This window comes from Delphinus delphis, chromosome 9 (assembly GCF_949987515.2).
Source record: "Delphinus delphis chromosome 9, mDelDel1.2, whole genome shotgun sequence".
In the NCBI taxonomy this organism is placed as follows: domain Eukaryota; kingdom Metazoa; phylum Chordata; class Mammalia; order Artiodactyla; family Delphinidae; genus Delphinus; species Delphinus delphis.
In genome coordinates this window covers 51,393,962-51,415,386 of record NC_082691.1, presented here as the reverse complement: position 1 = coordinate 51,415,386, position 21,425 = coordinate 51,393,962, and the positions used below count along the sequence as shown (strand labels likewise).

Here is a 21,425-nt window from a genome sequence, read left to right as displayed (position 1 = left end):
ATTTCAAAATGGATGCAGATACAGGCTGTAGTGACACCTTTCAAGGAAAGCCGATATTTGGGGGGAAGCATCCCTTTCTCAGTCTCACTCAGTATCCCCGCCCAAGCCAGCCTCTCTCTACCTCCTCTACTCAGAAACCTCTTATTTCATCTCTCTCTCACACACACACACACACACACACACACACACACACACTACAAACACTCACAGAGCAATACCACATGCCTGTGTCTTGCTACCTTAAGTGCTACAGCGAATATTACAATGTTATTCTTTTTAAAATCGATGGCAAACCCATGGGGACACTATCACATGATAGCTACTATATTAGAGGCAAATCAAAGATACACAGAGGAAGTGCCTAACTTTATCCTAGAGAGTCAGGCCGACTTCTGGGAGGAAGTGGCATTTGCCCTGAGTCTTGAAGATTGAGTAGGAGTTTGTTAGGCTGAAAAGGGGAAAGGCAGGGTAAGCAGAGAGAAGATCTAATGGCCTAGAGGTACAAAATCTAATGGCATATCCCTTCAAGCAAGAGGAAGGAGGTCTGGAGTGGCAAGAGCATGGGTGTGTGTGGGTGGGTTTGAGGTGGGGGGGAGGGAGGGGATGGAGAGAAAGGTGAGGAACAGACTGCTGCAACCCACAGCTCAGAGTACAGAGACTTTTTAACCTGTGGGCAATGGGGAGTCAGCGGCAATTTTTACTTCTTCTTCATCTCCCCAAGCCGGCTGGTTTCCCACGGTTGGTCCGTGCTACAAGGCCCCTCCCACAGCTCCTTTCAATAAGCCAGTCTTGTCTTTCCAGGAAAAAGAAAATCTGCTTTTCTGACGAGCTGTAGCCCTCATCTTTCATCCACTCTGGAAAAATGGGATTTTATAGTCCAGTAAAGACATTTTCATGAGTATATATGAAGACCCTCATTTCTGGAACTTATTTCATATTCTTCATAGGAACTTTTTCCATTCTTTAGAAAGTTTTAGTTGTAATTTTTCTCATCTGCTTTTTCTAAACTAGTAAAAGCTAGTTTTCTGGAACTAGGTTACAGACCAACTTTGGCCCATTTAACAAGGTCAGACTGTTTATTCTTGACAGAATTCTTTCCCACTGTAAAAAGGTACTTCTAAATGCCACATTCCAAGAGCAGTGCCAGTAAGCCACTGAAGCATATTTTCCCACAAGAACTGATACCATGTGCGGTCCCCACCTCACTGGAATCATCCAGCGTTACATAAGGTGCAGATAGCCGTAGCATCACCGTGGAATCTATCAACAGTGTTCAGAAAACATGTCCATACATTTCAAAGCATCGTGACCTTTAAAAAGTAATTCATCAAAATAAAAATGGTAAAGAAGAAAGGGAAGGATAGCTTTAGAAATTAAAAAAAAAAATTGTTAAATGGCTGAAGAGAAATCTTGTAACTTTATGTTAGTACCCAAACCTAGAAGCAGTAGAGATTTTTCTCCTTTATTTTGGGGTTTTTATGGTTGAGTTGTTAAATTTACAGACCAACTTTTAGATGCTGCCAGCCTTCAAAATAAATATAAGAGCAGTGCTAAAGTAAATTTTCCTACACTTTCCCCTTCCTTCTTTTGGATGTTTCCCTGAGACCTGAAGGTAGATTATTCCTCCAAAGCCAACTGTAAATTTTAACATTCAAATTTATGAGGGACTTAAAAATCATAAGTATCCTTACAGATGTTGGGTACCACAATGTTACTCACCCTGTGTTTCAATCCCTAGAGAAAAGGAAAACAGAAAGTGGTAGCAGCAAGAGGAATTGTTCAGCAGCCCAAAGAGCATCACTGAGAAACACATTTGAAATATCAGCAATAAAGTCAATACAATATGAAAGAAAATCCAGCATGACAAAGCAATCGTATAAAAGTCTGAGCTGAACTTTTGGAGAGACCTATACAGATTAAGAAAAACATGGGGCTTCCCTGGTGGCGCAGTGGTTGAGAGTCCGCCTGCCGATGCAGGGGACACAGGTTCGTGCCCCGGTCCGGGAAGATCCCACATGCCGCGGGGCAGCTGGGCCCGTGAGCCATGGCCGCTGAGCCTGTGCGTCTGGAGCCTGTGCTCCACGACGGGAGAGGCCACAACAGTGAGAGGCCCGCGTACCGCAAAAAAAAAAAAAAAAGGAAGAAAGAAAAACATGTACTTGATCTTCTCAAGAACCCAAGTGGACTAAATAAAATGACTAAAAGAAACAATAATGCAGACATTTTCAACCTTTTCCTGTGACACTACGGTTCCTTCAAAGATCCCTAAAGGTCTTAATTTTTAATTTAAACATACCACATAGAAAATGTAAGTGCACAAGTTGGGGAGGTGTAGGAAGGCTTGTCATCTCGAATAAGTAGGGATGAAGAACAATAATTATCTGAAGGTTAGGACTGGCTGCCCAGACAGATATTCGAAGTGTAACTGTTACTCCCTCAGAGCTCCAGTTACTATCAGGGAATGATGCTGTGGGCAACTAGGAAGATTTAGGTGAAAGCTGAATCTCAAACAAACAAACAAACAAACAAATCTTTAGATGCTTATCAATGATGATGCAATGACCCCCAGCAGCAACATGGAAAAAGCAGAGTTGGAAATTCATTCATTTGTGAAAGTAGGGAGTTGTGAAAGAACTTAAAGAGTAGTGAGAAGTCTGATGGTGTTAGATGATACGGAATATGCCTTTATGTGTATGGGGGTGATTTCTGGGTGGGAGTGAGAGTACAGAGGGGCAGGTTGGGGCTACACTGCAAAACCCTCTCTGCATACCATGCTACAGAGTTGGAATTCATTCTTTAGGCACTGGAGAATCACGAGGATTCGTTTCATTCATTCACCATGTATTTATCAAGTGCCTACCATGTGCCAGAAAGGCACTGTGGGAAACACAAAAGTAGTACAACCCTGGAGTTGCGCAAATAAAAATGGCTATGGCCAATGTAACAGAATTTCAATGACACATCTCAACTCAGGAACTCGCACTAGGAGACTAGCGAAGCCCAAGCAAAATGAAGATACTGCCACCTTTCCCTTCCATACAAGGAAGTAAGCAGTGACACCTGTAAAACACAAGAAGCGCACACATCCCAAGAATTAAAGAGGATGTAAAAATCCAAGTTATAGAGACATTGTTTTATATTCAATTCCAAGGACTGTGTCTCATACTCCATTGAATGGACCTAACGGGACACGAGTTAAGGAAATTTAGGGGAGACAAAATTATCTCCTTAAACAGTTTGACAGACTAGTCCCTGACCAAGCACAGAAGGCATATTCCCATAAGAATGTTAAGTGGAAGAGGCAACAAAAGTTTTTCCATCTTCTGCATCTCTGAGAAACCCTTCGGCTGCAAAACTTCTTTAAAGCATTTGGTCTCGTCAACCTTAAGACAATAGTTGGTCTTTACACTCAAACTTGGCCTCAAGCTTCTGAAATTGAATGGCATCACACAGGGTGTCTGTAAGATGGAATGTAAACAACCAGGTGACAACCAGACCCTGTCTATACCATACCTTGGTAGGACATTAGCTGGCTGAACAGACGTATGGAGGAAGAAAAGAACATCCCGTCCTTTCTCTGAGTAAAACATCCTCCAGGCAGTAACGATACAGTTAAACTGTTTTTGTCCAGAACTGATTCTCAACAGTGACAACTCAGGAAGGAGCTAGAATTAGGTGAGTCAAATGAATGACTATCTTTTATAAACAAGAAAAGCAGTTGTTTGATGAACTTCACAAGTATACTTGGAGCAATTAAATACCCACCCCCACGCGCGCGCACACACACACACACGCACACACGTGCGCACCTACAGCAGCATCCTGTACTGCATGGAATACATTCTCTTTCTACATGGAAGCAATGCTCACAGTGGTCAAGAGCATTTGCCTTTACTGCAGAGGCAGAGCCAACCTATCAGATGGCAACTCAAAATGTGTTTTACTGCCACTGAGAATGCGTAACGGAGAATCTGGATGGGTTTTCATGTTTGTCTTGGCTCTGGCATTTTCCACGTACCCAGTCCTGGGAATCCTAAAGAAAACGTGTCCTGTTCCCAGCCCTGTGCACTGCCCCATTGTGCTCTACTTCCCTCACTGGTGAAAGTGAAAACGAAACCGGCACAAACACTCCATTGTTAACTATGAAATATGTACTGGCAACTGGAAGTTTTCACAAAACAGACCTGGTTGTGTCATGGCAAGGAGAGGTCGAGTGGGAAGGGAGTTACAGGAGCCTTTTTCGGCTTCTGAGGTGTGTCCTGCACTTTCACTGAGGTGCTGAGGCGACAGGGCTTTGGGTTTTTTCCATTATACTCGGTTCATGCTCTTGGTTTGATTTACTCAGTACTCACTGGCAGCCTTTGCAGGCTTCTGTGGGAGCAACTCGGCTGCCCAAGCCGGGGCACAAACCCTGCCAGGTCCCCATAGTAAATACAACATGCACGAAGAGGAAACAAGCATAAACAATTTATTTTCTCCTGTAAAAGATGACATTGTTCTCTGATCTCTGGTCCTGCTTCACTTTGTCAACTTGGTGGTGCCAACTGGGTGCTGTAAAATGAACTATTCCAAACAGAAACAGAGAAAATAAGCACAGACTGCATGATGTGCACATCCGTGGGGCCCACATCCAGGCAGGTTCTGAGCGAAGGGGGCTGGTGACCTCTCTGAGCATCTCACATCCCGGTGTGGGTGAGCAGGGAGGGCTTCCCTGACCCCCAGCCCACGAGGGCTTCGGAGTCACAGGGCCTCATAGAACTCTGTCCCTTTCCTTTATTGCACTTGTCTCTGTTTCTAACTATACATTTCTTTGTGTGACTGTTTGATTAAGATCTGTTTCCCCATTGTGATTATGAGCTCCATGAGAGCAGAGACCTTGTCCGCTTCTATTCACCATGGTCCCTCAGGTTCACTGACAGTGCTTGGCTCATGCAAAGTGATCAGTATTTGTTGACTGACTGCCACAACTCCATTTCATTAATTTTCTACCCCAGGATTATCAAAAAGTTTCTGAATCCACAAGGTTTCTTTAATGTTTACTAAACGCTACCAATGCTGGCATTCGAAGAGGAAACCATCTATTGCCAGAGGCATAAGGAGAGGATGTAAGCAATTTTTTTTTTTTTTTTTTTGCGGTATGCACGCCTCTCACTGTTGTGGCCTCTCCCGTTGCGGAGCACAGGCTCCGGATGCGCAGGCTCAGCGGCCATGGCTCACGGGCCCAGCCACTCCGCGGCATGTGGGATCTTCCCGCACTGGGGCACGAACCCGTGTCCCCTGCATTGGCAGGCGGACTCTCAACCACTGCGCCACCAGGGAAGCCCAGCAATTTGTTTTTTTGTGATTCTTGTGGTACTAAATAAATGAGTGATGTTAAATAAGGCAATTTGGGGAATCTTATCAGTTCCATATAAAAAAATCCCTGAGTGAACTTTTATAATTTGTAGAGATGTCAAAAGTCTTTCCATGCTCACTATTCACTTGTTATCTTTTGATTATTTCTACAGAGTGGAAAATGTTTTCATATGAAGACGTAAGTCTTGTAATAGGAAAGATAACATGGAAAAAAAGAACTTTGGCGAAGGAGAATGTAATTCACTTAGTGAGAATTTTACTAAGTCACTGAAAAGACAGGAGAATATTCTCTCTCTTTCATTATGGTACAAAGTGGATTTTTTCTCCAAACTGTGTGTTAGGCACAGGCATTTGGAGGAAAAATGCTAATTCTCTCCTTTGTCTAATGATTGTATAAAGGCCCTCCAAAAAAACACTGAAAAGTCACTGTAATACTGTTCACTGCAGAACACAAATTGGTTTACGGCAGGCCAATCCTGGACTTCATCCCAGCATGTGAAGTTGCTGAGGCCCCAAAAGGAATGACCTCATTTTAAGGTACAGCCTCCTCTCTATCCACAGGTGGCTTCACGGTGGCTGTCCTGGGGAGTGACTGGTTCTAACTGCACGGGCGTTGGCAATTACATCTGGATATAAAAACGTCAACCCCAGCACTGCTCTGAACGGCCCCCAAAGTGGTCTCATGTCACACAGTGAGCATAGCACGATGCGTGCGCTGTCGTGAACAGGCACTTGGATGATTTTAAGGGAGCAGATACACGCAGGAGTGAATCAAGAGAACACTTGATTTTTCCTAAGCAATGATACATTTACAAGAGGTTCCAGTATTCACAACTGTGGCAAAAGAAGTTTTATTCTGAGGTCTACATAAATAACAAGTTAACCAGGAGGTACAAGTTCATGCCTCAGTGTTCCCCACTGTGTCAAAATATGACATGAGCTAGTTGTTTTTTAATTACAATTTTAACAAGACTTAAAACATGTTTCAAAAAATGGATTGTTGAATATTTGTGGAATCTCTGCATACCCTTTGTAGAACCCAAGAGGTCTACAGAACCTAGTTTGATACCCTCTAAAGTATTGGATCCCACCGTGGGGAGAAGAGGAAGGGAGAGGGGATGACGGGCGAGAGCCAGAATATAAACATTAGTACTCTCCAAGCCATTTATAATCTATTTGGCGAATTCCGACTTAACCTGGTTACAAACTGCTCGTCTGAGTCTCAGTTTCCCCACTTTCAAAATGAGATGGTTGATAAGGAGTTCCCAAACCACCAAATCCAATGGCAACAGTATCACCCTACATGCTGTATGGGTCAGTTCAGGAAAAAAAAAGAAAATAGGGATTTTTCATCATAACCAGAGAAGTTAAGACCTGCTCTCTCCCTGAGCTGCTGTTCATAGGGCTTCATGATGATCAGAGTCATCGTCGGGCTGCTAGTGATGGGCCAGGCTCTGCTTCTACGACTCGCCCTGTCAGACGCGGGTGTGCGATTGGGTATGACCCAACCTGCCCGCTCAGAGGTTGGTCTCTACTTCCCTTTCATATTGACAGACAAAAATGAGTTGCACTACACACTGCATCCAACACGGGAAGTTCTTAGAAATGTTGACTTGAGAATGACTCTCAATACAATTTTAGTTAGTTGTATAGTCATTCTATTGAATAAGCATACAGAGGCAGACCTCAGAGATATCGTGGGTTGGGTACCAGACCACACAATAAAGCGAATATGGCAATAAAGCGAGTCCCATGAATTTCTTGGTTTCCAGTGCCTATAAAAGTTGTGTTTACACTATACTATAGTCTATTAAGTATGCAGTAGCATTATGTCTTAAAAAATTACACGCCTTACTTAAATAATACTTTATTGCTAAAAAATTCAGCAGCACATAATCTTTTTGAAATAGTAACATCAAAGATCTCTAATCACAGATCACCACAATACATATAATAATGAAAAAGTTTTGAAATACTGCTAGAATTACCAAAATGTGACACAGAAGCATTAAATGAGCAAGTGTTGTTGGAAAATGGCGCCATGATGCAGGGTTGCCACAAAACGTCAATTTGTAAAAAATGCAGTGTCTGCTAAATGCAATAAAATGGAGCGCAATAAAACGAAGTATGCCTGTATTCTTGAAATGCATCTGCCATGAAGATTATATATAATCACATTGGTCATGTTTGTACATGTCACTTACGTGCAATGGAAAGAAGCTCCCTCTAACCTGTTCTCTGGTTCTCCACAAATGTAGTTATTTCAATACAGGTCACAGAAGTTGATTTTCAGGGTTTCACAGAAACTCTTCTGATAAGTAGAACCCATGCCAGGCATTGAGTAACAGGCCCCACTTCTCTTCACATCCCCAGCTCCTCCCTGCAGGACAAGGGGCCTCACGCGGTGTTTATGGCCACCCCAGTCTGTGTGTCCCCATTCTGTCCGATGTCTGCAAACTGCTGCCCCTTATGCATGGGGTGAGGACACAGGTGGCCCAATCTGCCATTAGGAGGAAGGACTGAGAAAAGCCCGTGCAGTTCCCATTCAGTCAGGGAATTCCAATGCCCTGAGTGCGGCTGGGTCTCAGGCACCCTGGATTCTGTGCCCCATCAAGGGAGGCAAGGCAGGAGCAGGGCCAGCGCAGGCTCCTCTAAAGCATGAAACCCAGGCCAGGGGCCCGTCCCGCCTGGGTCTAAGGCATTCACTGTAGCCATCCACATCTTGATTCTACACCCTTGAGAGAAATAGGTATAAACAACCCTTCCTCTCCAGGGGTACATGCGCACTCTGACTGTATACTGAGCAGCAAGAACCCAATACTCCCTAAGGACACCTGAAGGTCATGCAGGAGGCACCCAGTTAACGGCACTTAGCCCTCCCTTATCAGATGAAGACAAGCCGAGTCATTTGGCCCTATGTTATACCAACTACAGCCACAACTAGAGTCCGGACTTATGATGAGTGTCCTAAATTAATTTCTACCCCAAAGGCCAACTCTTTCAAGGAGCTTACAGTCTGATAAAACCCCTACATAACTACAAACGAGATAGAAAGCAGTATTATGAAAGACATTAATAAGACGTTACTCTGGAAACAATGAGGGAGGACGGGGGTGATTAATTTCTGCAGCGGGTACGAGAATGGGACATTTGAGTCAGGCTTTGGAAGGTAAGTATTATATTATTAGCATTTCTCCTGGCTGCAAAATGTCAGTTTCGAATCAGTTAACTTGTAAATTTCTTTAACATTCCACAAATCAAGTTGATTCCCAGTTCCTGTATGACATAACTCACTAAAAAATGTGTATTTCCAGGAAGTGGAGTGTAGTCTTTTTCTCTTCAAGAAATACAAAAAATAAATACCAGTTCAGTCTGAAAAAACTGATCCCAGGCCTTTATGTGTCACTGTGTGTACATAAACCAATGTATCACTATAGAAATGGATTTTTCCTTAAAAAGAAAAATAAACAGTGGGAAAAAATTTTAATGCGGTACCCTACAGGAATCATATTCTTTATTATTGACATTAAGTTCCAACTATGACTCTTTCAAATAAAGTCTGAATTTGTTCCAGTGTCTTTCCCAGTTGCTAATATTTTTTACTTTATGTCACATAAGAAATACAGAGTATGCAATACAAACTACATACTGAAAAATCAGGTATTTACGACTGCCTTTCCCCTTTTCTGTATGAAATCATTTGTCTCCATTTTCCTGTCTGAACATATCAACTTTCAGCAAGAATGGAATGTTAATTGGTGTTACGCACAAGCTGGGCTATCATTCCTCAAATTTAATAATAAGAAAAAAAAAACAACCCAACTGGGTTTCCTGTTTTTATTTATGGTTTTCAGTGCCCAGTTGTGGGGGATCAAAATACAGTGTCTCAGTTACGGCTCATCCTTCCCTCAATTAATGTACCAAAGGAGACTGGTTCCTTCCATCTGCTCCCCTGATGACTGTCCGGATCGCAAAGCCTATTCAAGCTTCTCCCCAGGGCCCTGAAACAACATACAAAACTACTTCCTAGGGAAGCTCTAGCCTACCTCACCCTTCCCACTGGGGAAACACACAGACTCAGCCCTTTCTGGTGTGATTATGTAAGAACACAAGGGCTCACTTGACCCAGCCCAAATTGGAGACTTATCCTTTAAACACCGTCTCGTGTCCTGTCTTCTCAAAAGTGACGGTGTATGTTGGGCAAAGAGGAAACAAGAATGATTTATCTTTCAACAATAGTGACACATTCTAAGGAATCCTCTGTAAAAATTCTGATGCCCTAGGTAAAGTATATAATGTTGGGAAAGTATGTGATCTTACACATCCAGGTTCTAGTATCTGTATTTCCAGGGTGAGGAAGCAGAACACTTTTGCAAATTGAATGTTTTTCTAAGGCAAGTTACCTCTCTTAGAGAATTTCCAACTCCCCTCCTGAATTTCTACTTCTCATCTGAGGCATTACTGGAATTTGGGGAAACAATTCTTTGTTGCGCAGAATATTAGCCTCCTTGCGGCCACCACCATTCCCCAAGTTGTTATGATGACCAAAGATGCCGTCGCACATTTCTCAACAATGTTTCCCCCTCCCCCCAGGGCAGTGCTGCCCTTAACTGAGAACCACTTTGAGGCTAAAGATGGACTATATGTAGAAAATGGCATACTGACCCAAGAAGATTCTTTTACTTAAGGCTTAATATAATGCTTTGAGGGCAATGTTTGTAGGCTTCATGGAATCAAAGGGATTCTCCATATCAACCTCCTGCCCCAAATAAGTAGCACAGCAAAGGAACATGACTTGGCTTTAAAAATAAATCTATGCGTGAATTCACTGCATGGAAAACAGGTCCTTCAAAGACAAGGGATATTAATGCCTGCTTCCAGGCTCCTCTTTGTATATTTCAGGTGCAGAATTTCATGAAAATTCATCTCAGAAACAATGAACTATAAGGAGAAATAGAAGCTAACCAGAGCAAGTAGCTAGTATGGTTTTGTGTCTGAATGAGAAAAAAAACAGAATAACTGTCATTCTTTGCCAAAATAGAGCCTTTGGGTTTACTCTTCGTAGTTTGGCTTGGATGAAGCCTTCACCCGGCAGGGTGGTGCTACTTGTTCACAGATCATCCAAGTTCACTGTAAATTTAATTTCTTAAATTAAAGAAATTTTAATTTCTTAATTAAATTAAGAACACACCACAGCTTCACAGGAGTGCTTTCACACACCTGTGCAGGTACCTGGCTGTTTCTCAAACTAGGATGCTGCAGACAGGTCAACATTCCTGGTGCTCTCTCCTCACTGACCTTGAGCTATGTTTCCCTAGACACTATATATGCAGCTCTGAACACAGTGGTTATGGCAAAAAGCCATATGGCAAAACCATTTGGAAACTTGTAACTGATTCCTTTCTAGTGGCTAAGAAGCAACCGTCTATTTCTGCAATGGGTTCTGTCCACAACAAGCCCAGCCTGGATATGTCTGTAGTTGTAAGCGTAACACTTTCCTCCTGCTGCCTGCTATATAAAAAGTGCAAAGACATTCTGTCCACCAACTGACCATGGGCAGTAATAACATTAGGGGCCTGGAATGGGGGCAGTTTGTCATTCAAAAGCAGAAAACTAAGTTTAATGAAAGAACAGCACTTTCTCACTCACCACTGAGGTAAGAGCCATCTGAAAACTGTAGATGCGGGCAAGGCCGAAGTCAGCCAGTTTTATTTGTCCACTGCTGGTCACCAGAATGTTCTGTGGTTTTAGATCACGATGTACCACTCGGTGAGAATGAAGAAAGTCCAGACCTCGGAGAAGCTGAAACATCATATCCTAAATAAAACCAAAAAAGAAAATCAATCAATGGTCAAAACAGAAATTCAACATGCTAAATCCTCAGCACTTAGAAAAGTGCTTGGCATACAGAAAGCATTGCATAAATATTTGCTGAATGAATGAATTTGTTTCCCCCTACTGTTCCACTCTCCCATTTTCAAGATCACTACAAAAAATTTCACTCTTGACCTGTATTTCATTAATGAAAGGATGATTTAAAAATAGTTTCAGATGGCATAGGAAATATTCTGGAAGGATGTACACCAAACTGGTGTCCATGGTTAATGTTGGTGAGAGGAAGTAGTTGGTGAGAGAGGGACACTTTTTACTTCATATACTTTTATAGGATTTAATACATGATTCCAACAATTAAAATCCAGTAAACAATGATAACATTAATGGTAGTTATTATTATTATTATAGCACCTATCACTTAGCCGTCACTATGTGTCAAGCATTGCTCTAAAGACCTTCTCTTTAGTAACTCACTTAATCCACACCACAACACTGAGGTAAACAATATCACTGACCCATTTTACAGGTCAAGAAACTGATACACAGTAAGTGTATATAATTAGCCCAAAGTAACACTACTAGCAAAAGACAGAGTCTTGACTCAAACCAGAGTCCAGGAAAACTGGATTCAAATCCCCAGTGCACTTCTTCATTAGATCAATGATTGAATGAGCATGGAAAACCGGGTAAACCATTTAACCTCGCCAAGCCTCAGTATTCAGGTCTGTAAAAATAGGAAAACCTACTTCATAGGATCACTGTTTGTAAAGCACTGACAGTAGTCAGCATTCAATAAATGGCAGCACTTACTGCTGACGGTATCAGCTAGCATGGAGGAGGGGGGCATTCAGAAAATAAACCAACGTCACATCTTCTTCTAATTTTAGAGCTGATAAAATCAGATACAAAATTTAAAACTCGGAAACTGTCTGAAAGTAGGAATTTAAGATAGTGACCATGATATGGCCCTCTGAAATCTGGGGTTAATAAGACTGACCTACCCCCCCTCCCCAAATATTGTGAGAATGGTGTGTAAAGGGAGGATGGAATGATTTTGTTCATATAAAGGTTAGAGAAATGATTAGGTAGCATCAGGGGCTTCAGAGCTGGCAGGGGCTGTGAGAACACACTTGTTCATCAGCTAGACTGTATTTAGTTATTGGTTTACAGTATTGGTATTTCCTTCAGGGAGTTCTATCTTTATATCCCGGCTTATTCAAAACCAAAGCCTTAGTTTTCCACCTATAAAAAGGAGAAAACAGTGCTTACTTCTCATAATACGAGATTTAAATGAAGTAACGCATGTAAAGAAGTAGTTTCTGGCACACGGTTAGCATTCAATAAATGATAATCGTTGAAGTGTCCCGTTTCCTGGGGGAGACAGAGTAACAAACAACTAGAAGAAAATGTGGCCAGTGCCACAAGGTCAGTGAACAGAGCACTAAGCAAGTGTGCAATGATACAGGTGTACTAGAATTCTTTTTGAGCGCCACCTAAATGGATCTGATGAACTGGCTGGGGTTACCTTCTAAGTTTCCAAAGATGAAAACTCTGGAGAAGACTGCACTGTTGAGGGACAGACAGTCCTTCAAGACTTAAGAACCATTGAGGGTAAAACAACTTGGAATGAATAAACAAGAGTGTGAAAATGAAGCACAAAATGTTAACGAAAGTAATCTACTGTTGCAGCAAATAAGTCTTTATTGGAAACACATGCACATGACTTGTAAGCAGTGGATTTTAAACAGCATGACTAACCTAAACTAATGTCATGCTGGCTTGTCATCTTTAGCTTCTTATAAACTAAGCACCAACCATTTAAAACAGTACAAAGAATAAATGTGCTTGGTTCATGTTTCATTGTTCAAACAGTTTAAGCAGCCAATTAGTAGAATAAATATGTAAAAATTTGAACCAATTAATTATACTAATAAGGCCCATCTTAATTTATGAAAAGCCTGAACTACTGAGTTTAAATACATATGTATTGCTTTTATTTGTGTATTTATACAGCACACACTACATTTTCCTTAATTATAAAATTGGTACATGCTTAATGCATATAGAAGCTTTTTAAAAATTTTATTAAAAATCCAGAGGAAGAACAAAAATCATGCAAAATCCCACCACTCAGAGAAGAGAGAAAACTTTACTGTTAACTTTTATCTTTCACATCTTTTAAACAGATACTGCTATATTTGGAGGTATAAATATATTATACCTCTATATAATATATAAATATTATAAACAATATATATCACATACAATGTAATATTAATATATAAATATAACATATTTATAAATAAAAATTGTTATTCTGTACACATTTTACAGTTGTTTAAAAAACATTTAACAATTCATTATGAATATTTTGCCACTTCAACAAAATTCTTCTAAAATATAACTTTTTTATACAATATAATTTTTAATGGCTGTATAGTTTTCCTTCCTATGCCATAATCATTATTATTTGGTTTTAGTTGTGTTATTTTGGTACATATACTAAGAGTCTAGTTCTCCTCTGTTTAAAGGCTAGTGTAGATGAAAATGACTTCTTAACATCATATAAAAGCACAGTTTAGGCAGTGAGAACACATATACTGGCACTAACATTGATTCCATGTAAATGACACCTATGGATGTATAAAAAGTTGGTTCTACATAGGAATTACCACTCTTTAGATTTTATTAGGCTACTTAAAAAGTTTTTTGGTTAGCAAACTGGGTTTTCTTTTCAACCTATAATATCCAGCTATAATTAGAGTTTTGAACTAGTAAGACTTGAGTTAACGATTTTTTAAAAAATTGCCCCAAATCTCATTTCCTTCAGTAATTCCATTGTGAGGTAGGTTGATGAGCATTATGGGCTTGTAGTAAGTATGATTTGGGGACCCACCCCAATCTTTCATCGGAACATCTAATCTTTCATCAGAACACCTAATCTGAAAAGGGAAATATATGCACCTATGTTAGGAACTCTGGTCACAAATAGAATGAGAACTCTGGTCCCATTTCCTGAGAATTATATGAATGAATCAACTGTAACACTAAACAAGGCAAGAAAATAAAAAACACCTTTCCTTCAGAATCACAAGCAGTGCTTTGATCAAAGACATTTCAAAGGATTCTCTACTTAAGCTTATCATCTGTTCTATCTCAATTTATAGTATCATGAGACATACTTTTAAATTAGCTCCTCAAGATTTTAAACTAAATTAATCCGTCTTATACAAGACTCAAATATTTCCCAGTAATCCTAGCGATGCAACGTAATGTAACTATGGATACTGCCAATTAAGTTAAATATAGGTTTAAAACCTTTTAATGTTACAATGCACCATTCTGGTATAAAATGTCTACTCACAATAATGATAAACAGTCACTGGAGGCCCTCAATCTGTATCTTTCTGAAACATGTGACATGGGAGCATATTTTAACAGGACACCATCATGGAATGAAGTCTGGCTCCCAGTGACTTTAGATGGGGTTTTATCCTTGGCAACTCCCCTAAAAAGACTCTGGACTTCAGTCTGAACACCAGAAGTCTTCAAAGCCTTGTAACAACAATTAGTTTCTCTTAGGTGTTCTAGAGCAGTAATCCTCTTACTTCTTTGAAAACAAAACAAACAAGCAAACTGAAAATCTACCTCAAGCTTTTCTAATGGGAAAAAGTTTTATCACTGGGTCATTTTTTCCAACTACACAAAAGGTATGATTAGTTTCAAAAGATACTGAAGGGCATCCCTGGTGGCGCAGTGCTTAAGAATCCACCTGCCAATGCGGGCACACGGGTTTGAGCCCTGGTCTGGAAAGATCCCACATGCTGCAAAGCAGCTAGGCCCGTGTGCCACGACTACTGAGCCTGTGCTCTAGAGCCCGTGAGCCACAACTGCTGAGCCTGCGTGCTACAGCTGCTGAGGCCCGTGAGCCTAGAGCCCGTGTTCCGCAGCCGGAGAGGCCGCCGCGGTGAGAAGCCCGCACACCAGAGTGAGGAGTAGTCCCCGCTTGCAGCAGGTGGAGAAAGCCTGTGCACAGGAGTGAAGACCCAATGCAGCCAAAAATAAATAAATAAGATAAACAGATATTGAAAACACCAACTTATTCCATACAGTAAATCACAAAACTGACAGCTCTCAATAGACAATTCTGTATTTTTGGATGCATCTACCTAAATCTAAGTGATGCACTCACATCCTCAAGGCTTTAGCAACAAAGGTATACATCAGTAGTTTATCTACTTAAAAATTAAAGACATATACAACTTGCACAAGGATAATCATTTTTTTCTCCTTACAATGTGTAAATCACAGTCTTTTCAAATTTGTTATCCAATTTTTGACAGAAGAGTCTTCATAACGATTTGTTGTTTCTTATGAAGATCTCCCACCCAGTTTGCTTCTTATGAAGGATGTTAAAGGAATCTCACAGATCAACACCACAAAGGTTTTTTTTACACTAAACTGGTAACATGTTGACTTAAGGTAGGGATTATAATTACAGGAATAAAAGTAACAGAGCATGTGATGATAAAGTCATAAAGCAGAGGACTACTGACAATAATGAGGGCCAGTCCCGGGATCTCTTTGTTTTTCCTTTTTTGCTGATTACTAACATATATTTGAAAATTTTAACTGTGGTAAGATACACATAAAATTTCCCATCTTAACCATTTTTAAGCGTATAGTTCAGTAGTAAGTATATTCACACTGTTGTACAACCAATCTTCAGAACTTTTTCTATCTTGCAAAACGGAAACTCTTCCTATAATTTTTTTTTTCTTTGCGGTACGCGGGCCTCTCACTGTTGTGGTCTCTCCCGTTGCGGGGCACAGGCTCCGGACATGCAGGCTCAGCAGCCATGGCTCACGGGCCCAGCCGCTCCGCGGCATGTGGGATCTTCCCGGACCGGGGCACGAACCCGTGTCCCCTGCATTGGCAGGCGGACTCTCAACCACTGTGCCACCAGGGAAGCCCGCAAAACTGAAACTCTTAGACCCACTAAACAGCTCTTCACTTCTCCCTTCCTCCCAGACCACCCTTCTATTTTCTGTTTCTGTGAATTTGGCCACTCTAGATACCTCATATGAGTGGAATCATAATGTATTCGCTTTTTTGTGACTGGCTTATTTAATTTAGCATAATGCCCTCAAAGTTCATCCATGATGTAGCATGTGTCACAATTTCCTTCCTTTTTAAAGCTGACTAATATTCCATTGTGTGGATATACTACATTTTGCTTGTCCAGTCATCTGCTGACGGACAGACACTTGGGCTGTTGTGGCTATCGTGAAGAATCCGCTATGCACATAGGTGTATAAATACAAATATCTCTTTGTGACCCCGCTTTCACTTCTTTCGGATGTATATGCCCAGAAGTAGAATTGCTGAATCTAGTCCCAGGATATTTTAAAAATCACAGTTCTCCTGTAAAATGTGCTACAATATTACTATATAAGCAATGAAGTAGTGAATAACAAAGCCTAGTCCTGGGTAGTCAATCAGGTGGGTTCATTCATGCACTGGAGATTTCACTCGCTCCTTCCACTTCTGCGCTCAAGGAGAATCTGCCTGAAGTTACCACATCAAGCTTATTGTAATGTCCACACCGTACTCTACTTCAAAACTTGACAGTGGCGTCTTCACACTTTCACTCATCAATTCACAATGTTAACAATGGGTCGCAAAGACTGCATTATAAACAGGATCCCCCTACTTCTCACTCTGGTCCATAGGAGTACCCAGAGAATGCTGTATCCCGAATCACAAAGGGCAAAACAAATTCCGACAAAGCAAGAGGAGGGCTAAAGCAGGCTCCTTAAAGCTTCAGATTACCTGGAAAGTAGTAATTGGTAAATTGAAAGTAAGTAATAAATGGGAGGACCTGGAGATGAGCCACAAGCCACACGGCAGCTTTGTTCCAAAGGGAGGGAAGGGGAGATCTAGCTGAGGAAGGCAACACACGCCTTGGGGCTCTTCAGCAGAAACAAAGGCAAGGCCCCTCCCTCATTGCAAGTGCTGGCTTTCTACTTTTACCGCTTCTATGCAACTGGATGAAAGCATAATAAAAGTGGTTTCCTATATAAATTTTATTAACAAAATACGTATTCTGAAGAGAGAATGAAAAGGAGCCATGTATTGTTCATTCCTGGAAGTGATGATAACGCTGAGTAAGTACAGGATCAGTCTCAACTAACTAGAAGTAAGAAAATCACCACTGATTTTCACCAAGCCTGGAAATATTGTTGGTGTTTGAGGGAAAATGCAATGGCTAAATGGACAGTCTGAAAGAAGGAATCATTACCTCATCATGACGGCTATTATTAACCCACAATGGAAAGTCATTGGGAACTGAAACTACAAATAACGATGTTAATTATAACTTCTTCAGAGCAAGATGTAAAAATCAACATTGCATAAACAAGAAAATACAGAGTATAAGTGACTAGGTTGTTGGCTAATGCCCCAAATGGTTTTTGTTCTAGACTCATTGTTTTGTGATCCTTTTAAAATCATTTAACAATATACTGTGAATATTTCCCCATTTTAACACATACTCTTTATAATAAAATTTTTTTAACAGTATGTTTTTTAATGGCTGTATCTGGACAAAATACCTTCATGTCTTTCCCCATTCTCCTCAATTCCCTCTTTTGAGAATTTTCTTCTCACTCCGTACTTCCCTCCTCTCCAAACGAGGTAATGTATTAGAGAAGTTGGTTTTCCACAGAGTGGAGCATATTGTAATTTGCATACTGTAGCAGACATTGTTGGTTGCCAGCCATGAAGGACTGGTCCAAGGCAACCACATTCCCGTTTGCTAGGAATTGATCTAGAGATGGACATGGGACCCAGTCCTGGCTAATGAGACATATGGGCAAGGTTTGGAAAGCATTTTTCTCCTAATAAGAAGACCACTGTAGAAAACTCTCTGCTGTACTTCCTCCTCACCTCCCAGCCCTCACTCTCCACCTGTGCATCTTACACCAAATGCTACTGCTTCAGGGCATGAACTTGCTACTGTAGCAATCACCTTGAAACATAAAGGGAGACATCACCTGCACACACGGAAATGCCCGAGTGTAATGAGGGAAAGAGTCTGGGTCTTCGATGACATCACTGAAGAGCTGAATCAACTTTGGGGCTGCCCACCTCTAGCCTTGTAGTTAGGGCAACAATAATGCTCTAACTTCAAGCCATTTTTTCATCGTGTTGTATAATTTGCAGTTGAGAATTATTCTAATGAATGTAACTTAACTAAAATTATATTAAGTAAAACCTGTTAAGTAAGGTCACAACCTTTCATTTATAGCCCCCCCCCCACTAAAACGTCCCCCATGGGGTCTGTACCAACATTCTTTTGTTGCCAACTATCCCATCCAAGTGGTTATCCTTTTGTCTTTGAGACTTATACCTCCTTCAATTAATGCTGACAAAATCCCCTTTCTCATTGCTATCATTTGCTGTCAGTCCTTCATATTCCTCAGGGACTGTGGCTCATCCTCTCTAGCCCACACTCACCATATTCCTGCCTGGCTTCAGCATCCCAAGAACACCTTAGCTTCAGAGAACTCTGATTTCTTCAACTCCATTCAATTCTGTGCCATCTACTCCCACAGCTAAAACCAGGAATGTGGTATTACTTAACTCTCATCTTTTTTTAATTAAAAAATTTAAAAGTTACTTTAATTACATTTATTTGGATATCAAAATACCACTTAAATTTACATAAACTTATTAGACAGCGTAATTAATTAAACTTGGAGAGCAACTTCTTCATGCGTCATTTGTTAAATCTGCCAATTCCCTCAAGTCTCTGGTTCCACGGTCACTCTATCTTATCCTCTATACAAAGCTTTGTCCTCAATTAGCCCAATTGCTCTCTTTTTCAGCTGTTATACCTGTGTTGCAGAGAGCTGTTAAGGGGGAAAAATGATCACATACATGTCTATTATCAATATAAAGTCAGTCCCCCAACCCTGACTACGTTAGTGCCACCAGGTAATCGTACAGGTCCCTAGTTAGCCCTCGCTGTCCCTGTAGGCTAAATTTTCACTGCTGTCCCCCTACCTTATCATCTCTCTTCCTTCTCTTAGCACACTAGTGTGCACTCCACTTCCGAGAGAAATACCGACGATCAAGGGAAGGCTATCAGCTCCCTGTGCTTCACCTATATGTTTATAAGCACTGGCATCTACCCCTCTCCCTCACCTCCTGGTGGAAAAGCTTTCATTCCTTCTATGCAGTATTCACCTTCTTCTTATGCTCTAGATCGCCTTCATTCCAGCTTCCTTAAGTCCTTCCCCTCGCTTGACTAACCATTCCCCTTTTCTGTATATCTGGGACTTCCCTTTCTATTGTCCCTTGACTAATAAACAACCCAAGCAACCCCCTTCTTTCCTTAGCCAGTGGTCTTGACTCAGCGGTGCACATTTTTCATTCCCCATCCACACTGCATCGCTGCAGTGAATGGAGATGCCGCAGCTCTTGGAAGATCACCAGTAACCCACCTGGCTTGCAACAACCAATAGGATGTTCCACTCCCAACTGAATCCTGCCATGGCCTTTCACACTGGATCCCTCCCTCCTCTTCACTGTTCTCCAAAATGGAAAGATCTTCTAAGTTTCTGATTAGAAATGTAATGCATCTTCACTGTTAAATTAAAAAAAATCAAAACACAAGGAAAAAAAGGAAAGAAATACCACCCACGATTCCTCCATCCAGAGGTAACCACAGTTAACATATTCGTGTATCCTTTCATAATTTTTCTATACATGTATACTCATACGTATAGTTATTTTCTGTTTTATAAATGAAATGCTAGTGTATACAATTTTGTAATTGTCTTTTCACATCATAATGTATATTGAACGCATTTGCATGTCAATAAATACAGGTCTATTGCTTGATTTTTTTGATGTGGGCCATTTCTGAAGTCTTTACTGAATTTGCTACAATACTGCTTCTGTTTTATGTTTTGGTTTTGGGCCAAGAGGCATGTGGGATCTTAGCTCCCCGACCAGGGATCGAACTCACACCTCCTGCATTGGAAGGCGAAGTCTTAGCCACTGGACCACCAGGGAAGTCCTATTACTCAATTTTTAATGGTTGTGTGCTATTCTGTTTTTTTTAATATACTATCTTAGGCAAAGGTTTTAAGCATCTATTAAATTATCCACTAAATGCCATTTTTATCATGTTCTATATTACTTGAGCTTGCTTCTGGATTTTGACTTACTTGGTTCAGTTTAGAGTACTTTCTCTTTTAATAATAAAATATTTAGAATATATTTTCATATCAGGTAGGGCTGGTTTCCTCTTCCCATTCTCTGTAAAATGTTCCTGGATATTCTTACATGTTACTGTTCTGGACTGATTTTAAGATTATTTTATTGACTTCCCATATCGTCCCTCAAATTCTTTTAGTATTTTCACTGATTTTTTAAGAAACTATAGATTAATTGGGGGAAAACTGATACTTCTACAATAGTGAGTCTTTCTTTACACAACATGGTATGGTTCATTTTTTATTCAAGTCTTCTTCTAGGTCCCTCAGTAACGTTTTGTCATTTTAAAAAATATAATTCCTACACCTCTGAGGCCCCCACTAGAGTAGATCTCACTCTCATCCTTCCTTACATGTACTATTCTGTTTCCCCACCAATCTCCTTCCTCAAATCCATCATTTACTCTCTGGCAAAGCTGATCTTAAACTTGGAAAGGTGATTTGCAAACCTGAACCTGTCAGATCATTCTCACGCTTGAACACCCTCAGACAAAGCCCACCTAACTCTCTGGCCTTGCCTCCTGGAATTCCTGTGGACTTCCTCCATCTTCACTCACTAACTGCCTTACGGCCCCATCTTCTGATGAGAATTAGGGTCTGTTTTTTTTGGGTTTTTTTGCGGTACGCGGGCCTCTCACTGTTGCGGTCTCTCCCGTTGCGAAGCACAGGCTCTGGACGCACAGGCTCAGCGGCCATGGCTCACGGGCCCAGCCGCTCCGCGGCATGTGGGATCTTCCCGGACCGGGGCATGAACCCACGCCCCCTGCATCAGCAGGCGGACTCTCAATCACTGCGCCACCAGGGAAGCCCTAGGGTCTGTTTTAATCACTCTTCCTCCACATACACTAGACTCCCAGCCCACTGTATTAACAGGTACCAATAAATGTTCAATGACTTTTCAGAGAGAAGTGAGGCCCAAACTAAATTGGAAATGACCAAGAAATCTATAAA

General features: G+C 41.0%; 1 protein-coding gene across 3 annotated transcripts in view; it reads right to left on the bottom strand.

Annotated features, from left to right (window-relative positions):
- The window catches only part of CDK6 (cyclin dependent kinase 6), a 232,631-nt gene that overhangs the window by 112,848 nt on the left and 98,358 nt on the right, over positions 1 to 21,425 (bottom strand). For all 3 annotated transcript variants that reach the window (XM_060020528.1, XM_060020529.1, XM_060020527.1), the window contains exon 4: positions 11,005 to 11,172. In XM_060020528.1, coding sequence (XP_059876511.1) covers positions 11,005 to 11,172 — 168 coding nt within the window. The remainder of the gene's footprint in view (positions 1 to 11,004; positions 11,173 to 21,425) is intronic.